Here is a 21,509-nt window from a genome sequence, read left to right as displayed (position 1 = left end):
GCAAATGTGGAAGAAAAAAAGCTGGACATTGACTATTGTACCACAACTGTATTATACAAAGTTAATTCCTGTATCATTTAAACTGTAGAATTGTTAAATACATCATCACTTCAGCAGCAATATTTGCATTCTTTTTTCTCTGCATAGATTGACAAACCGCAGAATTAGGAAAACGATTTTATATATAGTATTCCTAAAGATACTATCCAAGAACATGATTATATATCTTGTGTTAAAATCCTGTAGTCTTTCAAATTGCACATTAGAAAAACTACATTATGGACATAGTACATTTTGTGGTGGAGAAAGAAGTATGTGAAGAGTACATTTCATTCAAGTAATCACATGGATCTAGCAGTGAAGGGGCAAACTTGTAGGTGTGTGCCCCACCCTAGCATATACCTGTGGTACCAAAGGTGGCTTATATCAAACCAATAAATGCTGTCAGCTGATATTGCAGTCAAACAGGCTTGCATGGAATTTCTGTATACTCCAAAAGCAGCAATTAGTGCTAGAAAGCATGTCTAATCATACGTATTGAGACAATGACATCTAAAATAAGAGGCATAAAATTTCATGTGGAAAACTGCTCCTTGTGTGACCAGCTCTTCCTTGGGAGAAAAATGGAGCAAGCAAGAGCCTACCTTTGGCCATTGTCTGTATGAACTAGGAGGAGTGGGAAATAAGTATGTGCACCTTCACCCTCTGATTTTGCAGGTATGTGATGTTTTACTGTTGGAAAGTGACCTAATAGGAAGTTGACAGGGACCCATGCTCTGGTTAAATGATTTACCTAGCAATTGATATTTATGTTAAATCTTTATTCTATCCAACTGCCCATCACATTAAAAGTTTCCACTAACGGGAGGGGGGAAAAAGGCAATTCTTCAGCCTTTATATTAGAAAAATTCACTTAACTGGTGTGCTATTGGAGACCATGTAAGGCAGACAAGAATATAGGGTGTAGTTGAGATTGACTAAATATGGAAGTAGATTCTTTTTACCTGCTGGGGAGAAGATGCATGGATAAACAGCAAAAAATCTGGTAACAAGACTGATTGATCTATATCCCTTTTAAAAGCTTATTGCTAGAACCAGGACTCTGCCAATGACAACTTCTATGCAGTCATTTCGGCTCTGAAACATCAACTGGATTTCAGCTATGTGGAGGCTAATGAGACTTTGTAAAATTTGTTCAGTGCACCCTAAGAGCTGAACATATAGCACTGGGGAAAGGAAGATTCTGCATGGCCAATAGTATTCTGTGACAAGTACAAAAAATGCTCTGTTATAAACAAGGAAAGTACCATACGTGTGAGACCCTCTTAACCAGCGTCCCATTCTTTTTTTTTTATTTGGTGCAATACAGTGGAAAGAGCCAGCAAAGTGTATTTTGTCAGTTCCGATATAACACAATCATTAGCTGAATGAGTAATGCAAGTCTGATGTGTTCTGAATACAGACTCATTTTGCCATAAAAATTTGTACACACATTTTGATACTGAATGCACAGGTAGGGTAATGCTGAAATGACAAAACTTTCAAAAGAAGTTAGTAACTTTAGTCTTATGTAAAATTAATATAGCATATGTAATAATGACCTTAATTGGGTGATAGCAGTGTCAAGAATAGATACAGTGGTCCCTTGACTTACGAATTACTCGACATCCGAAGTTTTTGACTTACGAACGGGACAAATGGCCACACACTTACGAATTTTTCTACATCCGAGCGGAAACCGTTGGCGGTTTTAAATGCGGTTTCCTCGACTTCTAGGGTGATCTCAGACAAATCTACCATAGGAAATATGCATCTTGATCGCTAGTGAGAAAGACTAGATTCCAAAGACTAGAACAAAATACAGAAGCAGACAAAACAACAACTCTTTAGGGGTACAGGGATTACTATTCCCTGGTGTTCAAACAAATCACTTACCAATCATCTGACATCATTCATTGGCTAAAAACAGTGATGGGAGCAGTCAGGCTGGCTCATTTCATAGAAATCACTTAGGTGAGTACCTGCCAATTTTGCTCCATAACATTGTTTCTAGGGGGGTCTTGAGATTGACTGTAAAGAAAGCTCAAAGATTGGGCCCTCTGCCTGGGGGCACTAACTTCGCCAGCTTAGCAATGCTTGGACTAGCATATACTGGGCCAGAGAAGGGCTGCTAACTGAGCAGTCTTTAAATATCAATAGAAGAAGGTGCACATTTGACACCTCCCTGTCAGAAGAATGGAATGTTTTATATGTAGGCGCATGGGCTGGGCAGTAGGTGTGCCTGCTCAATATCTGCTTGTCACATAGGCTTTGGAAACGCAGAACCTCCCCCCCCCCCCCCGTACCAAATAATGATGCCTCAGTGGCTTGGTTTTGCAATTGTGGAGAGCAGCCACGGTGCTTTTCAAAGCACTGCAACTAGGATTTTACTCTCTCTGTGCTTTAAAAAAAAACGACGTAGACCAGGCTTCCTCAACCTCGGCCATCCAGATGTTTTGAGACTACAATTCCCATCATCCCTGACCACTGGTCCTGCTAGCTAGGGATCATGGGAGTTGTAGGCAAAAAAGTTTTGATAAAAACATCTGGAGGGCCGAGGTTGAGGACGAAAGGTCGAAATTCAACAAAGCGACGTTTATAATCTCTGCCTCTCCATCGGTTGAACTTCCTCTGATTACAAGGGGAGCACGTAACAAAAGTCGCTGCGCGGAGCGCTCCTTTTCAATGCTCTTCCATGACTCACTGAGCAAGCTCGGTCTTCCCTGGTCCGTGTTTTCCCAGGGCTGGCTCCGAACGGAGCTCAGAGTCTGCCTGGGTCCGCTGCCTGCTGCTAGGAAAGCAAACCGAAGTAAAAATCATGCAGTATTAAAAGCCCTGCTGCGGGGTGGGGAATCAAGCGCTTTTGTTGTAAGAACTGCAAAAGGCGGTACACCAGTTCAATAAGTACTGAGAGCTTTCTAGCCCGTACTCCGCTTAGCTGTTGCCTCATCAATTTCTCCTATGGATTCCCATCGCTTCTCGCCCCGCATGAACAGGACCCTGCGAACTAGAGCCGGAAGTTGCCGCAGGGAAGTTGCAGCGATGGCAGCAGCCCCCGCGCTCCCTTTAAGGCCAGCCTCTTCCGGGGCGGTGTCCCCTGCGCGCGTGCGCCGCACCGCATTGCCGCCAAGGAGCTGTTTCCGCCTCGGATCCCGCGATCGGCGTAGCTTTACGTTTCTGCGGATCTTCCGCCATGGTGAGTGAAAGGGCGGGCGCTCTCTCGTGTTTTTATTCGCGCGCGCCCTCCCCCGGCGCCTTAGCCAAGCCGGTGCTTTTCTGGGCATCTTCCAGGGGCTTCATTCCCATTTCCTCTGTTTCTCTTTACAGTACTTATTTCACAACAGTAGCTTGCTATGTCCTTTTTTTTGCTGCATTATTTCGGTGTTGTTGTTGTTTTAAAAAAACAACTGCTGCAAGCTGTCCTGAGCGCTACAAATGCAGTGCAAGGGTGGGATATCAACATTTTAAATAGACAAAAATTGCTGTAAGACCATTTCATAGCTTGTTCCTGGAAATGATGCTGAACCTGTTGCATTTCTGCCTCTCCTGAGTATTTGCCATACTGCTTTGTTTTGGAATATTAAAACGGCTAAACACGTTACATACATATTTCCCCATAGCTGTCATCTCTTGGCTCTGGGTAACTTCACACCATCAATTCTGCTTCATTCCTCTTTATAGTGACACTCGAACCCATCATGACCAAACAAGTTTTTCAAAAGCAACAGACAGCGGGGTTGTACTGGTGTGGCTAAAAATTGAGGGTGGTATCAGTATTCAACTTGCAAACAACACATTTTATAGTGGGAAGTGCATAAATTTCCATATTCTTCAACTGCTTAGTTAACTTTAATGATTGAACGATTTCTACCCTGTGTCTCAGCTTCATATACTGTATGGTGTAAACTTTAATACCTCATCATTTTTAATATATTCCAAAAACAGCTGACTGGCTCTCTCTCGTTTTTGAAGACCTTAGCAGCTGCTGGGACTTGGTTACTGAAGCAAAAAAAGTCCTCACACTCAAGTGAATGGTAACATGGTCCCATTCACATGTCACAAGCAAATTTTGGCTATGAGTTGGGATTTGATGAGAATGAGGCCAACTGTGGTCCTTGGTTCAGATGTAATAAAAAGCCAGAAATTGTATTTGTTTTCTCCCAGTGTAAGAAGGAAGGAGCAAATGATTCCTTTTAGAAACATTCACATTGATCTATTACAGGGGTCAGCAAACTTTTTCAGCAGGGGGCCGGTCCACTGTCCTTCAGACCTTATGGGGGGCCGGACTATATTTGGGGGTGGGGAATGAATGAATTCCTATGTCCCACAAATAACCCAGAGATGCATTTTAAATAAAAGGACACATTATACTCACGTAAAAACACCAGGCAGATCCCACAAACAACCCAGAGATGCATTTTAAATAAAAGGACACATTCTACTCATGTAAAAACATGCTGATTCCCGGACCGTCCACGGGCCCGATTTAGAAGGCGATTGGGCCGCATCCGGCCCCCGGGCCTTAGTTTGGGAGCCCCTGATCTATTAGCTATAGTTCATCACAATGTGTAGGTGGCATTATTGAGAGGGTTGTCTAATTTGATATAATATATATTAATGTGGCTTAGATGCTGCTGCACTATAAAGTTTATATGTAATAATAAGGCTCTATGGGAAATCTGACCCTTTTACCATCTTGATTGGCCAGGTTTCTATAGTTATCTTTGCATAATATTCTCTAGACTTATGCTTTACTGGTATTCAGTTCTCAAATAAAGCCTATTCTCCCACTCTCTCATTTTAGGCTCGAAATGCAGAAAAGGCCATGTAAGTAGTCTGAATATTGATATTTTGTCACTGAGAATATTTTCAGCATATTCTAACAGTTAAACTGCCTTCTGCCTTTGATCCATAATGTTTTAAGAAATGTTACTTTGCACTTCTGCAGCTTTCTTTGTATTCTCTGCCTGTGCTTATTAGTTACATTTTGGGCATGGTGTTTCAGACTGTGACAAAGTATTCCTAAAACACACAATTTTTATCTTTTCTCCATTTCTTTATAAGGCTTATGTTTGGTTCTTCCCATGCTAAATCGTGTAAATCTATGATACATAAATTATGAGTACAGTGGTACCTCGACTTACGAAGGTGATCCGTTCTGCGGTGCTCTTCGTAAGTTGAATCCTTCGGTTGTCGAAGCGTCCATTTTGCACATGCATGAAGTGTGATTTTGCGCTTCTGCACAGGCGCTGACTGCGCGCGTGGTGAAAAGACTTCTGGGTTTGCCGACTTCGGAAGTCGAAACCTTCGGAAGTTGAGTCATTCGGATGTCGAGGTACCACTGTATTATGATTGCATATTGTCTGTTTGACGTGGAACTTTCTTCCTTTTAGGACGGCCTTGGCGAGATTTCGTCAAGCTCAGCTAGAAGAAGGAAAAGTTAAGGTAAGGCAGAAAACCAGCTTGGCTTCTGAGGAGGAAGATTAAAGGAGCAGTTTCTAATAATGTAGGGGTAGATCAGGGTTTCTCAGACCACTGAAAGTCGTATGCAACCATAGCAGATAAACTTTTCTAAAACATTGGAACAGATGCATTAATACATGACTATTGACCTGGTCATATGTTTCTGCTTATCTTTCATTATTCTGCAAAGTAAACTGGAAGTGAGTCTCCAAACTTTTGCCTCCTTGATAATTGTCTTACTAGAGAATCAACTATTGAGCATTTTGTTCTTGGCATGATTACGAACTCGAGTCTTCCACATGATACCATGTTGTACCAATGGACAGCCATGTGATGTCTCATTTTAACTTTTACAAATCAATGCCTTTTCTATCTTGTAAAACAATAGAGCTGTTACATTTTGTTTTATGTTTGTGTATTGTGTATTGTGTTTGTGTATTGTTGCACTCGACATGGGTGGCGCTGTGGGTTAAACCACAGAGCCTAGGCTTGCCGATCAGAAGGTCAGCGATTCGAATCCCCGCGGCGGGGTGGGCTCCCGTTGGTCGGTCCCAGCTCCTGCCAACCTAGCAGTTTGAAAGCACGTCAAAGTGCAAGTAGATAAATAGGTGGGAAGGTAAATGGCGTTTCCATGTGCTGCTCTGGTTCGCCAGAAGCGGCTTAGTCATGCTGGTCATGCTGTACGCCGGCTCCCTCGGCCAATAAAGCAAGATGAGCGCCGCAACCCCAGAGTCGGTCACAACTGGACCTAATGGTCAGGGGTCCCTTTACCTTTACTGTTGCACTCACAAGCTGATGACAGGTTGTGGCATAAAACAATTTTTTTAAAAAAAAACCTGTCCTGCTAAAAGTGACAAAGGGAGTGATGGGGCAAAGGAAGATTAACTTTAGGAAAGGCAGGAAAACATGAGTGTAATCCTCTACCAAAAACTGTAAGGAAGATTCATTCATCTTCTGTAGCCCTGTTTTTTCCCCTTTAGATTTTAAAACAGTGATTCCTTTCTCTGTCCCATTCTCATTGAATCCAGAATGTCTATTCCATGAATGGAAAGGCTGCTCTCTTCTCCAGTAGACAACAAACCAGTTAGATGAAAGGGAAAGAGGTGACTTTCGATAATTCCACCTTTCCTTCACCCTGCAAGCTCCCTTTGCCATCTTCCCCCACTGTCCAACTGTCTGGAGCATTTTGGGGGCAGGGAGGGTTATGGAGAGAAAGAAGAGCTGACCAGAATTGCTTCCTCCACTTGTACTTGCAGAAGTGTCCAGAGTTCCACTGCAGGCAAGACAGTGCAGTTTCACCTAAATATTAAATACTTGTTCAGCTGTCAAGTGTCCCCAATGGCGTCTGTAGTTTGGTTGTCCAGACAAAAACTACAGGGTAGCAGTGGTGGCACCTTATTCATAAAGCAGCCTTTGGCATCTCTTCTGACAAGAGAACGTAGTAAGGCAATAGCAGCAGTGCAAAATTAATGGCTGCCTCTATTGTGACAGAAGAGCAAACATGATCTATTGCAGTGGGGAAAGGGGTATGGTAAATATTTTTGACCCAAGAATTCACTGATATTTTGTTTGCCTACATGAAACTTATAAGCTAGGGATGATATAAAGCAGGCATCCCCAAACTGCGGCCCTCCAGATGTTTTGGCCTACAACTCCCATGATCCCTAGCTAACAGGATCAGTGGTCAGGGATGCTGGGAACTGTAGTCCAAAACATCTGGAGGGCCGAAGTTTGGGGATGCCTGATATAAAGTGTTAATCATACTTTGAGTAGTTGGATATCGCCTAGGAAAGGTTTTACTACATGTTAAAGCTCATAAAATAACTTGTAAAAAATATAAGTGGGAAAGCAGTGTAAAACCGAAAACATGTATTTTTCAATTTTCAAAATAACAGCTAGAAAGTCAAGGTGGCTACCAGAATCTGAGTGTGAGACACATGGAATTATCTGCCCCCCCCCTTGGGGTTGAAAGAGGAGGGAGAGAAGCTTCAATCCCAAGAGAGATATTTGGAATAAGTGCTCCCAAAATGTTGATGGACCCTGATGCAGTCTTATTTAAGACTTGCCCTGTATCTAAGAGATGTTTGCTACCTTATATTTGGTCAACAGCAGCTTGACCAGAAAAGCGTTTCCAGTATTCCTGGAAGCTTTGACTTGCAAAAGGAAATTAATTTCAGAAATCCAGAGCAGCCACTGGTAGTGCCAGACTGTGTACTGGTTGTTTGTATATGGTGTGCAAAAGGAGGAACCAATATTCTAACAGCAGTGTGAGGCAAAGGAAATTAGACTCATACTTTGTGCATACTTGGAACTATTACAGAGATGTGGAAAGTATCGGGAGTGAAATGTTGAGAGTTGCATTGGCTGCATGTACAGACTGAAAATGCAGAAAGTACACAAATCTGAAGATACCACAATCATATTATATTTCTTTGTTTCAAACAGGAGCGAAGGCCTTTTCTTGCTTCAGAATGTAATGAACTGCCAAAAGCTGAGAAATGGAGGCGGCAGGTATTTGCTGTTGTGGATTCTGAATAATAGGTCCTCTAAGTACATAAATGAACCCCTGATAACATAGTTCCAGCTTCTGTTCATTTATCGAAAGACAGTCGTACCTTGGATCTCAAACGCCTGAACGATCAAAACCGAGAAGTGAGTGTTCCGGTTTTTGAACGTTCTTTTGGAAGGCGAACGTCCGGCGGGGCTTCCAATTGGCTGCAGGAGCTTCCTGTAGCCAATCAAAAGCTGCGCTTTGCTTTCCAAATGTTTTGGGAGTCGAATGGACTCTGGGAATGGATTCTGTTCGACTTCAAAGGTACGACTGTAGTCATGTATTTCTCTGCTTTGTCACGGATGAGGAGATGGTAAATGAAAATGATGCAGCAGTCGACAGGCCTGCAGGATTTGGTCTGCATATGGGTGATAGCAGCAACAGGTGGGGAGGGGGAGCTGTGGCAAGGAGGAGCATGCTCTGTTGCTCCTCTCAGTCTGCCACCTGAGGCAAGGGGCTCACTGGCTAGTGGCAGGGCTAGGCCTATGCACACCACGGCATCATTGTGTTAAACTACAAACCAGCTGTTGTAGTTTAACAAAACAGTTCCAAAGTTTTAAACCTATGAATTGTCAAAATTGGCTGTCTGTGAAACTATTTCTAGGTCATGGGAGAGAAAATGTTGGAAATGCTCTTTTTGAATAATGATTGTATGATGCAGTACCTTAAATAAATAGCTTTAAAATTATTATTCATTAAACAAAACCTTTTCAAAGGTATGGCGTCATACAGCCTTAAAATAGATGCCGCTGATTTGTTTGAGGAGAAAAGTAATTGTTGTATAATGTCTCTTTTTAAACAGATTATTGGTGAAATTTCCAAGAAAGTGGCACAAATTCAAAATGGTAAGTTCCTAATGCAGGGGCAGTGTTCATATTCCTAAAGGAGGGGCAGTGTTAATATCCTTATGAGCCTGCAGATTGCACTTTTCATTAACATTTCTGACACTTGAGACTTATCTGACCCTGAAGAGCTGCCACTGCTCTGAGGTCTAGGCTTGTGATAGTGAACTGATAAAAGGAGCTACTGCTCTGGAGCCTTAAGAATCTGCTTTTGTTGGAAAGGATGCTGTGATATCTGAATTGTGAATCTGATATTCAACAAGCCTATCTAGCCAAGCAAGTCGTGGGTCAATCTTCTTGATCCTGATGTGCTTTGAGTCTTTGGAATAATAACTGGCTCTGGTGCTTTTGATACCCACACATTAAAAATTACTTTAGTAAGAAGCCTGCTATAAAAAGCTGTCTAAAAGCAGAGGGATTGATGTCTTCATGTGATAGAGAGAAATACAGCAATATGAATGAGCAATATTCTACAGCAATGCTACTCAAAGTGGTGGTCCATGGATTGGTGCTGGTTCATGAGCCATTGGCTGTTACTCTGCGGTAATTCCACCTCAATCCAGGTTGGGTAGGGCACTTCAGGGATCAAATACAGCACTGCTCCCTGCCTGGCACATTGGGGTGGAAAGAAATTGCCAGTCTACCACATCAGATAGTTTGAAAAACACTGTCCTACAGTACCTGGAAAAATTCAGAATCAATGACTGAGACAGCTATTCTCTCTCTCCCCCCCCCCCATTTCCTTTAAAAAAGCTGGCTTAGGTGAATTCAGAATCCGTGACTTGAATGATGAAATTAACAAACTCCTAAGAGAAAAGGGTCACTGGGAAGTCCGGATAAAGGAGCTGGGAGGACCCGATTATGCAGTAAGTATATAAAAATTATTAGATCCATATGTAGGAAAGTGCAAACACAATACAAATTTATCTGTTATAATTTGATAAATAATAACCACTGCCTGGTTCTTATCGTTGGCAATCTAAGGTGAGATACCCACACAGTGGCTCTCAATACCATTCACCACACAGAAGTAGAGAAAGGTTCAGATAGTATACTGTTGTAGAAACAGTAAAACAGTAAAACAGTTCTGGACATGGATAGATACAGCTTGTGGGCTTTTCCAGATACTGTACAGAGACCTACAAGTCAGCAGCCCTGTTCAGGGAAGTTTTTAATGTGTGACATTTTAATGTATTTTAAATTTTTGTTGGAAGCTGCCCAGAGTGGCTGGGGAAACCCAACCAGATGGGCGGGGTACAAATAAATTATTATTATTATTATTATTATTATTATTATTATTATTATTATTATTATTATTATTACCTCATCATGGGGTGATTTACACTCATGAAGGAAATTAACCCATTCTCATAACCAGTTACTCCAATACTTGTATAAGTGGCTATCCACATAGGTAACTCAATAATTCAAATGTATTGTTGGTGCTTCCATGTTATAAATAGTTCGTGTGAAGTTCTCCAGATTCGACCATGCCAGTCTCGGTCTGCCCAAACCACGTGAAACTCTGCCTGTACTCACAAGTTCTGTCTAATTAGTCGCACAAGAGGAAATATTAAGCATTGTGGCTTTTACCCCTTTCTTCCCCCTCAAGAGAATTGGTCCCAAAATGCTTGATCATGAAGGAAAAGAAGTTCCAGGAAACAGGGGTTACAAATATTTTGGAGCTGCTAAAGATTTACCTGGTGTCAGAGAGCTTTTTGAAAAAGAACGTAAGTATTTTTTTTGCATGTGGCATATGCATTAAAGAAATTAAATCTTTTAAAAAGTTTTTATTTATACTTTTCAAATTTATACATTTCATTAATTTTACAATCATTTTAACATTTCAAAGTTTGACTTCCTTCCCCCTCTTTCTGTGGTTCCTTAAATTTATTTTTTTAAGATCTTATGCATATCAAAATTCATTTAATTTGCTCATTTAATTATCTACTTTGAATATATACTCTTATGAAACTGCAGGTTATTACAATAATCCTGCCAATGTTTTTATCTGTTAATATTCAATAAACTATTTCTATTATTTTATAAAAAGTTTGTTATCTTGATTTCTTACTCTTCTGGTAAGTTTAGCCATTTCTGCATATTCCATAAGTTTTTGTATCCATTCTTCCTTTGCTGGGACTTCTGCATCTTTCCATTTGGGGGCGAGTAGCATTCTTGCTGCTATAGCCTCATACATAAATAAATTTCTATACAATTTAGGTAGTTCTGTCCTTATAATTCCCCAAAGAAAAGCTTCTGGTTTTTTGTTTTTTTACAAAGGTTATTTTAAACATAATTTTCAATTCATTATATATTATGAATAGAGAAATTAAATCTAGTGTAAAATTTTACAGAGTAGCACACATTTTCCCGTAAGACATGTTGGGAGTTATTTTCCTGTAGTTTCTTCTCAGTTTAATGCAAATGCTTAGAGGAGAAAATACATATGCAACTGATTGCCCTGCTCAGTTATTGCAGTGCAATTGCTACTGTTTATTTTTATTTAAAATTTACCATTTTAATTTAGAAACATTGATGGAATTGTCCCTGGCATATCCAGATAGGCTGGAATTTCCTCTTTCTTACAGTCATTGCTGGCATGTTTTCTACGGATGCCTTACCCAGTGGTTTGAATATACTGTAGGTGTCCTAGGCTATTTGGTTGAATCTTCATGTCTACCGTAGCTAGTCATAGCAGGTAAAGCTATGTGCTTCCATTTTCTCTTACTTGGGTGGAGAGTGACTTTGTGTTCGTTCCTTCAGCCCTTCCTCCTCCCAGGAAGACACGAGCTGAACTCATGAAGGCTATCGATGCAGAATACTATGGCTACAGAGATGAGGATGATGGTGTCCTGGAGCCATTGGAGCAGGAACATGAAAAGAAAGGTATGCATGGTCAACCTCAGATTGGTTGTTGCTTTGCTTAGTGTCTTTTACAGGAGACCCCACTTCTAGTTACCTGTAAGACAAAGAAGTACAGTGGTACCTTGGTTCTCAAATGCCAAAAGCCTGGAAGTAAGTGTTCTGGTTTTCGAACGTTTTCCGGGAGCCAAACATCCAATGCGGTTGTCAGCTATTGGTTCCAGGGCACCTTCACCAATCAGAAGCTGCGCCTTGGTTTTCGAACATTTTGGAAAGTCAATTAGACTTGTGGAACGGATTAAGTTTGGCGCTTTTGTTTTTGTGACTGCGTGGAACCCAGTCCAGCTTCTGATTGGTTGATTGTGTGACTGTGGAAAGTATCATCAGTGCAGGTAAGAATTTTTTTTTAATCATCTACAATACTGCCTTATTTCTTTTATAGTACAGCACATTGGTCTTATTAGATGGTAAAATTCATGTTAAATTGCTGTTTTAGGGGTTGTTTATTAAAGTCTGTAATGTATTAATCCATTTTTTCATTACTTTCTATGGGAAAGCGCGCCTTGGTTTTGGAACGCTTTGGTTTTGGAATGGACTTCCGGAACAGATTAAGTTTGAGAGCCAAGGTACCACTGTAAAACAGTTCAGTTCTTTTCAAAGGATCTTATTTCTGCTTCTTATTTAAGAAACGGTAGTGGGCATGTCGTTGAGGGAACGTCTTCCATTTTGGCATACGCTGCACATTAAATACCTCAGTAGTGTTGCTTCTTTCTCTCCATGTGGATTCTTGTGTGGCTATTTGTCTGTCTCGTCCTGTACTGACTGCTCTGAATGGCAGGGTCTGAGGCACAGTCTTTCCCATCACGTGCTACTTGATTTCATCCCCTCCCCACTCTTAAAAAATAATAATTAGCTGCCAGGGATCTATGAATGTGGGACTTTCTGCATGTGTCACAAAGGTATGTCCCCTTCCCCAAACGGAGATTCGATTAAGATCTGTTGACTGAATATTTGCAGATCAATTTAGAAGCCAGTTTTAATCAAGCTTGTGTTTACCTGTTGTTCACGTTACCCACTTTTTTATACTGGATAAAATAACCTTTTGATAAGACCTTTATATTGCCCTGAAGTCAAATGCCAGAGGCGGTTATTTTACAAATTTTGTCTGACAATTCAACTAATTTTTTTGGCGCTTGCTAACAACACTCCTGTTTAAGACACGCCTACGCAGGTGCTTAGAAAGCTGAGGTAATTTTAATCTGTTTTACTGTTTTAACTCTTGTATGTTTTAAAACAGGGTTGTGATTTTTGTTCTTGATTTTACAGTTTTATCTTTTGTAAACTGCTTTGAGGGTTTTTGTTTTTTTACATAAAGCGGTGTATAAATTACTAAATAAATAAACAAATAAGAGTTAATCAATATTGGAGCTTTTCTGCTACAAAAGTGCAGGTTTTTTCTTCTTCTAAAAGGCAGTCAGATGTCCGTACTAGTGATATTGGTCTTGTTTTATTCAGAAAATAGATCTGAAATTTATCTTTTTCTCTCATCTGGATCTGCTTCCTTGGCAATTCGCTCCCATAAATAGAACTTCGATTATGTTGATGATAATCACATGGGGGCAGAGGAAATTAATTCAAGTCTTTTGGAAAGAAACCAGCCTCAAGAAAATTAGATGAGCTACTAGAAGGAAATAACTAAGCTGCTGCTGTTGATTATGTCAAAGCATTATAAGTTGACATGAATTATCCCCCAACAGAGTTGCCTTCTTGCCACCATTCTGATACTTTTAAATAAGATAGATCTTCTGCTGTTCTGCTTATTGAGTTCAGAAGATTGGTTATTGCCTTTTGAAAAATGAATACGCTACTAATTTTACTTAGATTGTTTTATTAGAGGCTTTTCATTGACATACTACGTTACCTGGGGTTTGAGGTTTGCAGGCTGTACATTATGATAATCTGGCTTGCTATGCTCTATAGACTTTATTGTGGGGAAGAGTTGTACATCTCTACAGAAATTAGCAGAACTTCTTGAATTACTGTTACATATCTAAGAGTATAAAATTCAACACCTGTTCAACTAATGACGAACTGGTATATAAGTGGCACATGGTCCTGAAAGTAGCATTCATCAGTTCTCCACAGTAAGTCCATGCCTTTCCCAAGTGTGCTTTGATCCTGCACCATGGCTATATCAACCCTCCTTTCATTTCCTGAGACTAAGCCCCAGTGTTCAGCTAAGTGTCATTCTCACTTCACATTTATGAGCTTTGCTGTGCTCTTCTCATTTCAGCCTGTTGCTGTATCAAATGATGATTCAAGCTGTCTGAACTTGTGAATATTTACTTGGAAGTAAGTTCCATTGGTCCCAAAGACACTTACCTCCAAGTTAATTTGCATAAGTTTGTGAACTACAATTTGGTATTGGTAAACCCATTGTGTTTTCCAGTAACTTCTTCACTTTTTTTTCTAGACGCTTGCATTGTTTGTACAGAAGGCATATAGAACAACAGGTGTGATTCAAGGTTTTTTTTTTAAAAAAAATTACATACATAAATTTTAAGATACCTATATTGTTCTTTTTCTCCTTTCTAACTATGGTCCCTGGTTTTGAAGTGTCTTTGTATAGTTTGCTTGGAAGATTTATTTTGCCAAAGGCAGAAATGATAATCCAGAAAGTAAGAACATTTTACTGCAGCTAAAGGAGAGAACAGTAAATTGTGACATGTTTGAACAGGTCTCCTTTAGGCAGTTCTGAAAAGCTAGATTTGGCAGCAAGTTCTGGAACACCCAGTTATGGAGCTATATAGCAAAGTTTGGCAAGCTGGAAAAGATTCTCTTAAATATGCAGGGGCTGGTTTTGGGTAGCTTGTTTTCAACAGCACTAATTTCTAGTTTTTCCTCTGCCTTTTCCTCTGTCCTGGTGCTCCAACGATGGTCTCAAGCTTGCTTGTTGCCTGATTCCTGGCCTAGATGGTGCTATGAATGCAGGAAGCAGGGAAGTTGAAACTTCCTGCAGCAAAGTATTTTCCATCTTCAAATGAACATAACACTTAGAAGTTCTGGTCTGCTTGAGGGAACCAGGAAGATGGTGGAAACAGTAAGATGGGAAGATGCTCAGCTTTTATGGGGCATTCTCATATACATTCTCTTGAAGTGTAATATTTGGTGTAAAGAAGGCTTGTTAAACAAGTTCATCTTCAAATGCAAAGGGCTGCAAATGCTAAGCACTTTTGCTCCAGTCCCCGGAGGAGGAAGAGACCTCTGAAGGTAGTCACAATCGGTATTGTTAAGCCTACAGTACCCACCCAGTGAGGTTAAGAAATGGGTTGTAGTGATATCATACAGTGACCTACTTTGAGGGGAGACTCAGCAGAGAAAGGGACAAAACATCTCTTGCTGATACCTACAGTTCTCAGTTAAAATATATACCGGTGCATCCCTAAGGAACCTACATTCCTTAAATTTATGATTCCTTTGAGCAGATCATGGGAAGTAGGCAACCTCACTTCCAATCAGTTTCCTAATTTGAAGGCTTTTTTAATCACCCTGTTTCTCCTACTGTATAAAAGTGTGTCATGTTTCCAGGCCACTTCATACATTTGATAAAATAGACTGGAGCCTATGGAAAGCTCCCATCACAGTAGGGCTACATTCTTTTGACCACTTACCTGGCAGTAAGTCCCACTGACTTCAGCTTCCCAGGGCATCTAACTTATTTTATTTATTACATTTCCATACTGCCCTTCATCTGAGGATCTCAGAGTGGCTTACAATACAGTATAAAAACACAAAAATACATAACATAGTTACAAACAAACAAAAATACCCCCAGTTTAAAAGGTCATAATTAGCCAAAGAACTGGGAGGGGAGGAATGTTTTTGCCTGGCAACTAAATATATGTAATGCAGGTGCCAGGCGGGCCTCCCTAGGGAGAGCATCCCACAAGTGGGGAGCCACAGTATTCATGTTGGCACACTGTGGACCTCTTGCAGAGGAGGCACATGAAGAAGGGCTTCAGATGATGATTGCGGGGTCAGGGTTGGTTCATGTGGGGAGAGGCACTCCTTGAGGTATTGTGGTTCTGAGCCATTTAAGGCTTTGTAGGTCAAAACCTACAACGATGGGGTCACGAAGAGTCGGACACGACTAAATGACTAACTCATTGGTAGCCAGTGCAGGTGCGCCAGGATCAATGTAATATTCTCAGATCACCTTGCCCCAGTGAGCAACCTGGCTGCTGAATTCTGCAGTAGCTGAAGTTTCTGAACCGTCTTGAGAGGCAGTGCCATTGTAGTAATCGAACCTAGAGGTTACTTCATTCCTTCATGAGTTGTTAAAAATAGTATTCAAAAACTGAGCACATACAAATGTATGCTAGTGATGTCAGCCTAACAGGAGTCACACCTCATAAACCTGAAAGAATTCTTTATGTATACGGTACAGGGAAGGCAAACCATTTTAAAGTATAGTCAACCCATTTTAAAGCATAATAAAGTTCAGGCTTTCTCAGAACTTATCGCGGCACTGGGTAAAAGGTAAACAAGGTTTAGAGGGAGATATTGTCAGTTTCTATCTGGATAAAGGTGAGTAATGTGTGCTGCAGACTTGAATCAAAATGGGGGACAAGGTGCCGGGCAGGAGGGATGATTCCCTTACTGTTCAGCTGACAGAAGGCTATCAACTGAGTGACACTCTTGGATACCTGCCACCCCTATTTCTAGCCCAATCTGTTGTAACTATAGCATGAGAAAACCCTGCCCACAACTCCCCTGCCCGCAACAGTAGGATTGCCGTTAAGTTTCTGCTAATTATACCCTTCTAAATGCCTTCTCCAATGCTCCTGTTCCCTTCTCAAGGAAGGAAAGTCCAAACAGTGCAAGTAAAAACTGATAAATACATTTGTGAATTCACCGAACGTTGACTCTTATAATTGACTCTGAAATGAAAGAGCTGGTGCTTTTTGAATTGTACTTGGTCAACCTCTTAAAATCCAAATATAAAGTACTACCTTTTTTTTTACTTGCCCAGTTATTGCAGAAGCAGTGGAAAAATGGAAAGCAGAGAGAGAAGCACGGCTTGCAAGAGGTGATAAAGAAGAAGAGGAGGAGGAAATAAACATCTATGCAGTAAATGATGATGAGGTAGTGTGCTGGTTTCAGTTCTGCTAATAACAGCATGTCATGAATGTTGAAGAATTCATTAACAGTAAACGGCAGAGTGGCATAAACGTTAGCAAACGTGGACAGGCCTGCCCATTTCAGTGTCTGTGCATTTCAGTGTCTTTATGTATGTGATAAGTACAATTTCTTTTCTATGTGGATAAAACAGAAGCTGGGGTGTGTTTCTGAATTTGGAATGAAACATCAAGGTGAATCAAGTCTTAATTTAGGCTGTACTTCCTGCTGCGTACTGGCTACACACAGAGCATGCATGAAGCCTGCTGTGGACTTATGGCTGTGTGTTTGTGTGGTTTAAAGAAAACACTTTGGCTTTTTATAATGGAACTTGAAAGCTAGTCAGTTTGCATTTGACCAAGTTAGGAAATGTAGTTAACAGGAAACCTCACCTATTTTCTCCCTTTCCAACTTTGGAGAAATCTTACTTTTAAAGCAGCTCAGCCCAATGTGTGTTGTCTGAATATGTATAAAATGGGTGCAGCAGGAAGATGTAGAAACTCCCCCCCCCCGTGCTTCTCAAAGTTGGGAGTGGGGAATGAAGGGGAGACTTCTTTTCCTTTGTTTACTTCTCCCATGCATGCACTTCACCTTCAGCATCAGGGCTGGAAATGAGAGACGGGGGGAGGCTTTCAAAGCCCTCTGTGATGTATTCCATTCTCCTTTGCACCTTGACATTGGGGGTGTAAAGGAGAGCATGGGGAAGATTGCAAAGGGCTTTGTGATCCCTGTGTTGGAGGTGACATCAAAGAACAGCACAGGGAGCAAGAAGCAGTTCCCACTGAATTGAAACTGCTTCCCTTTCTCTGAGCAAGGTGCACTCCTATCTACTGCCCAGCACCTGATATTCTTTCCTACAGGACAGTTGATGCTCATTGGCTTTGTGGCAGGAGTGTGGACAGTCCAGCTAGAACAAAAGCAGGCGCCTGTGAAGCAGTGACTTTTTCTTCACTGCATGATGCATGTGGCTGCATAAACTGAATGTTTTAAATGTATTGCAGTCTGATGAAGACAGTGGAAAGGAAAAAGAAGGAGAGGACAGTCAGCAGAAGTTTATTGCTCATGTCCCAGTGCCATCACAACAAGAGGTAAGGAACAAATAGAAAATGAAAGTTGTACAGGTACATAGAACTTCCAGAGGAATAGCTATGTTGGCCTATGCCAGGGAAAAAAGTTTTGTGGCACCTTTTTGCGGCTACTGAGTTTTCTCTGTCATTCCTGATTTCATTAGTGCATTTTTCAAATTTATGTGAAATAACTGAAGCAAACATATACAGTTTAGCTGAAAAATAAAGCCAGACTAAGGTTCTGAAAGTGTTTGTATCTCAGAAGAGAATCATTTTGCACTTTGATAACTATAAAGGGGTTTTTCAGACATAACCATGCGGAGCCACGCTTAAGTATTACAAGAATGAGCCTTGGGATTCCATTGCTTCTCCCACTCGGTAAATTAGAACTTCTGTTTCTGGGCTGCAGCAAACCATAATGTGCTTGTTGCAATGAAACAGTAAACTGGTTTTCTGCAGCCCCAATTCAGAAGGTTCTGAGCTCATGATGTGCAACGAAAAGGAAAGTATAGTGCTGCTGCACTAGTGAGAGTTCTTGCCCTGGCTTCTACCAGCACATCTGCTTAGTTGAATACACCCTTACACCTCAGCATCTTTGCAAGGAGAGTTTGTATCAGTTCTGAAAAAGTGGTGATACAGCATCCTAAAAGCCACTGGCAACTTAAGCCAAGGAACATCAGACTTTGGCCACAGCAATAATCTTTCTTCAAAGCTTTCATTAGATACCGTAGTTCCTTTTCATTGCCAGCATGTATAAGCTATTTTTACGAAATCATTTGCAATCTGTGAAGTTTCAGTACTTTATTTTAAGGCTGAATGTTTTTAATCTGCAGATTGAGGAAGCTCTTGTCCGAAGAAAGAAGATGGAACTTCTTCAGAAGTATGCCAGTGAAGCTCTTATGGCTCAAAGTGAAGAAGCTAAGAGACTTCTAGGACTGTAGCGTGTGTTGAGACAGTTCTGTTTTATAATCCATCCTAAAGCATCCTGGGAGCAGTTGCTTAAAGCACATTGGTTCTGCAAAATTAATGTATTTACAAATGCTGGAAACGAAGGGTGATTTCTTTCCCTAAGCACATTTCACTGCAAGCATTTTACTCTGTCCTATTCTGTACAATTTTTTGTTTTCAGCTTCAGTAGTCAAAACTCAAAATAACTAGCCAGCTTGCCTTTGAGTCGGCCTTTTCTAGCTACTTTCCTTTTTGCTTAATTTCTGCTTTATATGGCATTTTCAGTTGCTCTTAAATTAGAAATTAGCATTCCAGTATACTTCTCCAGCCTCAGTAAAATACAACAGCATTTAGATGCTCACCCTTATTGCCTGCAAATTTGGAACAGAATTGAAGGCAGTTTTTGCAGTGATTTTTTAAAAAAATGTTTGACTTCACAGCAGAACTGAAACGCTCTGCACAACTAATACAGCTTTATGCAGCATGCTCAAAGCTTGATGTGAACACCCACTTGGTTGGATTTCTGAAATGCTGGATATTTCAGCAACTAATATTGTAAATACTGTTTCACCTTTGTAATAACACTCGGATCTTTTCAGTAAATAATTTTTATGTGGACACATTTGTTCATAGTTTTCACTGTGGCTTGAAAATATGTCTATTTCTTTATGGGAAAGTCATGAGACTAAAGCCTCTTAGCTGCCAGAATCTGCTTTATCACATGAGCGAGGGAGGTTTCAATAAACTGAGAATCAAGAAATGTTAGGACTCCATAAATCAATAAGATCATTATCTGAAATGTATGTGCATGGAAACCATTTGAAAGATGTAATATTGCAGGTGAAGCTGGTACACATTTTTATGGGTAATTTTCCCAAAGGAATATTACAGTGCAGTCACTGTGTCTGTTTGTGTCGTATTAGTCTAATTCACAGGTAAAGCATGGGATTTATCTGTTGTGACCTACTTTCCTAAAATAGCTTTTACAAACAAAAAAATTATGTAACCTTGTATGGCCACTAGTAGTCATGTGTTTGCGTGCTTATTGTGGCTGTGAAAGGGAGTTGAACAAGATTTCTATTAGGAAAAGTCAACCAAGGAAAAGTATGGGTTGATTATCCCTGAATTCCAGTGATTTGGCAACTACCAGCGCCTAGAAGACCATTTGTATAAAATGAATCCCCAGTGTTATTTTCAGAACTCTTAATTCCAATGTCTTCAGTTTGCTTTATAGGCTTGTTATCTAGAAATCACTCATCAAACTTGCTCAGGGGATTGTTTAGTATAGCTTCATTATTTTCTGTTGTAAAGAAAACTCAAAAACAAAAAGCGTACAGTAAGAAAAGTAGCATTTGAAATGGAATGAATGAATGGTGTCCCAAACATCTTAGTCCCTGCTATATAAAGTCTCTCTGTTTTGAGGCACATAGCCAAATTTCCTACATGTATTTACCCTATTCTTGGTTGTAATGAATTTAACATTAGTCCTACACATTAATAGTTGCCTTATACTGATTCAATCCCTTGGGTCACAGTGCTTGATTGATTTACAAGTACCAGTTTGGTAATGGAAGCTTAGCCACCGGTCCCTTTTCACTTGGGGCAACTTGTGCTTGCTAGCAACATTATAGTAATATATATATATATATATATATATATATATATATATATATATATATATATATGTATGTATGTCATTCCAAAAATCCTTGAAGGAGATACCAGAAGGTTAGAAAACAGTTGTGTGGGTGTGGAGGAGTAATGTAAGTTCTGTAAGGCTATCTTTATACAGCTGCCTGGAAGCAAACTATTATTGAACACTGGGTTTGTTTTTTAAAGAAATACATCAATGATCTTCAAGTGGTGGGGCCCGGATCCAAGGTGGGAAAGGGAAAGGATTAAGAAAAGGGCCCCCAAATGCATGTATGGGTTAAATGTGGCCCCGGGCCTGTAAAGGTTGACGATTTCTGGTATACACACCTAAGATTGGGCGTAAAATGTAGATTTGCATGGTCTTGGACCAGAGATGCCCTTGCCTTGCTGTTGCACGTTGCCATTACTCCCATTTCTCCCGCTGCCGCCTGCCTTCCTACTCCTTTGTGTCAACTATGTGCAGTAGTTTGGCGAGCTGGAGGGAGAGGACAAGGTAACCAGGCATAATCTATATGAGCCAGTTAACCTGCTGCAGCAAAAAAGAAAAAGAAAAAAAAGAGCCAGCATGACCTAATGGTTAGACTGACCTGGGGGAGACGGAAGTTTGAATCCCCACTCAGTGTCATGAAGCTCACCTTGGGCGGCTCACCATCTCTTAGCCTTACCTCCCTCACAGGGTTGTTAGGAGGAGACATACACCACCTTGAGCTCCTTGGAGGAAAAAGGTGGTACAGTATAGAAATAGAAATGTAATAAAATGAATAGGAAGAAACGCGGGCTTGGGGGGGGGGGCGGAGAAAACACTGCCTTACACTTCTTGGAACTTTTGCCAAGTGAGGGCGGCGCTGAAGAAGACGCGCCCTGGCTGGCGAACCGCGGAGGCGGCGAGGAAGCTCCCGCGGG

At 40.7% G+C, this 21,509-nt stretch overlaps 1 protein-coding gene across 1 annotated transcript; it reads left to right on the top strand.

Annotated features, from left to right (window-relative positions):
• Window positions 1–260: 260 nt before the first annotated feature.
• Window positions 261–19,571, top strand: ISY1 (ISY1 splicing factor homolog). Its single transcript, XM_060271463.1, has 12 exons — window positions 261–2,013; window positions 3,036–3,235; window positions 4,844–4,866; window positions 5,433–5,484; window positions 7,948–8,013; window positions 8,856–8,898; window positions 9,649–9,761; window positions 10,508–10,625; window positions 11,662–11,784; window positions 16,793–16,905; window positions 17,940–18,026; window positions 18,839–19,571. Exons 2-12 carry the CDS (start codon window positions 3,233–3,235, stop codon window positions 18,944–18,946), a joined length of 849 nt encoding a protein of 282 aa, XP_060127446.1. The 5' UTR covers window positions 261–2,013; window positions 3,036–3,232; the 3' UTR covers window positions 18,947–19,571.
• The last annotated feature ends 1,938 nt before the right edge of the window (window positions 19,572–21,509 follow it).

This window comes from Zootoca vivipara, chromosome 2 (genome assembly GCF_963506605.1).
Source record: "Zootoca vivipara chromosome 2, rZooViv1.1, whole genome shotgun sequence".
NCBI lineage: Eukaryota > Metazoa > Chordata > Lepidosauria > Squamata > Lacertidae > Zootoca > Zootoca vivipara.
The sequence above is the reverse complement of the archived record's forward strand: the minus strand, read 5'-3'. Positions and strand labels throughout refer to the sequence as shown.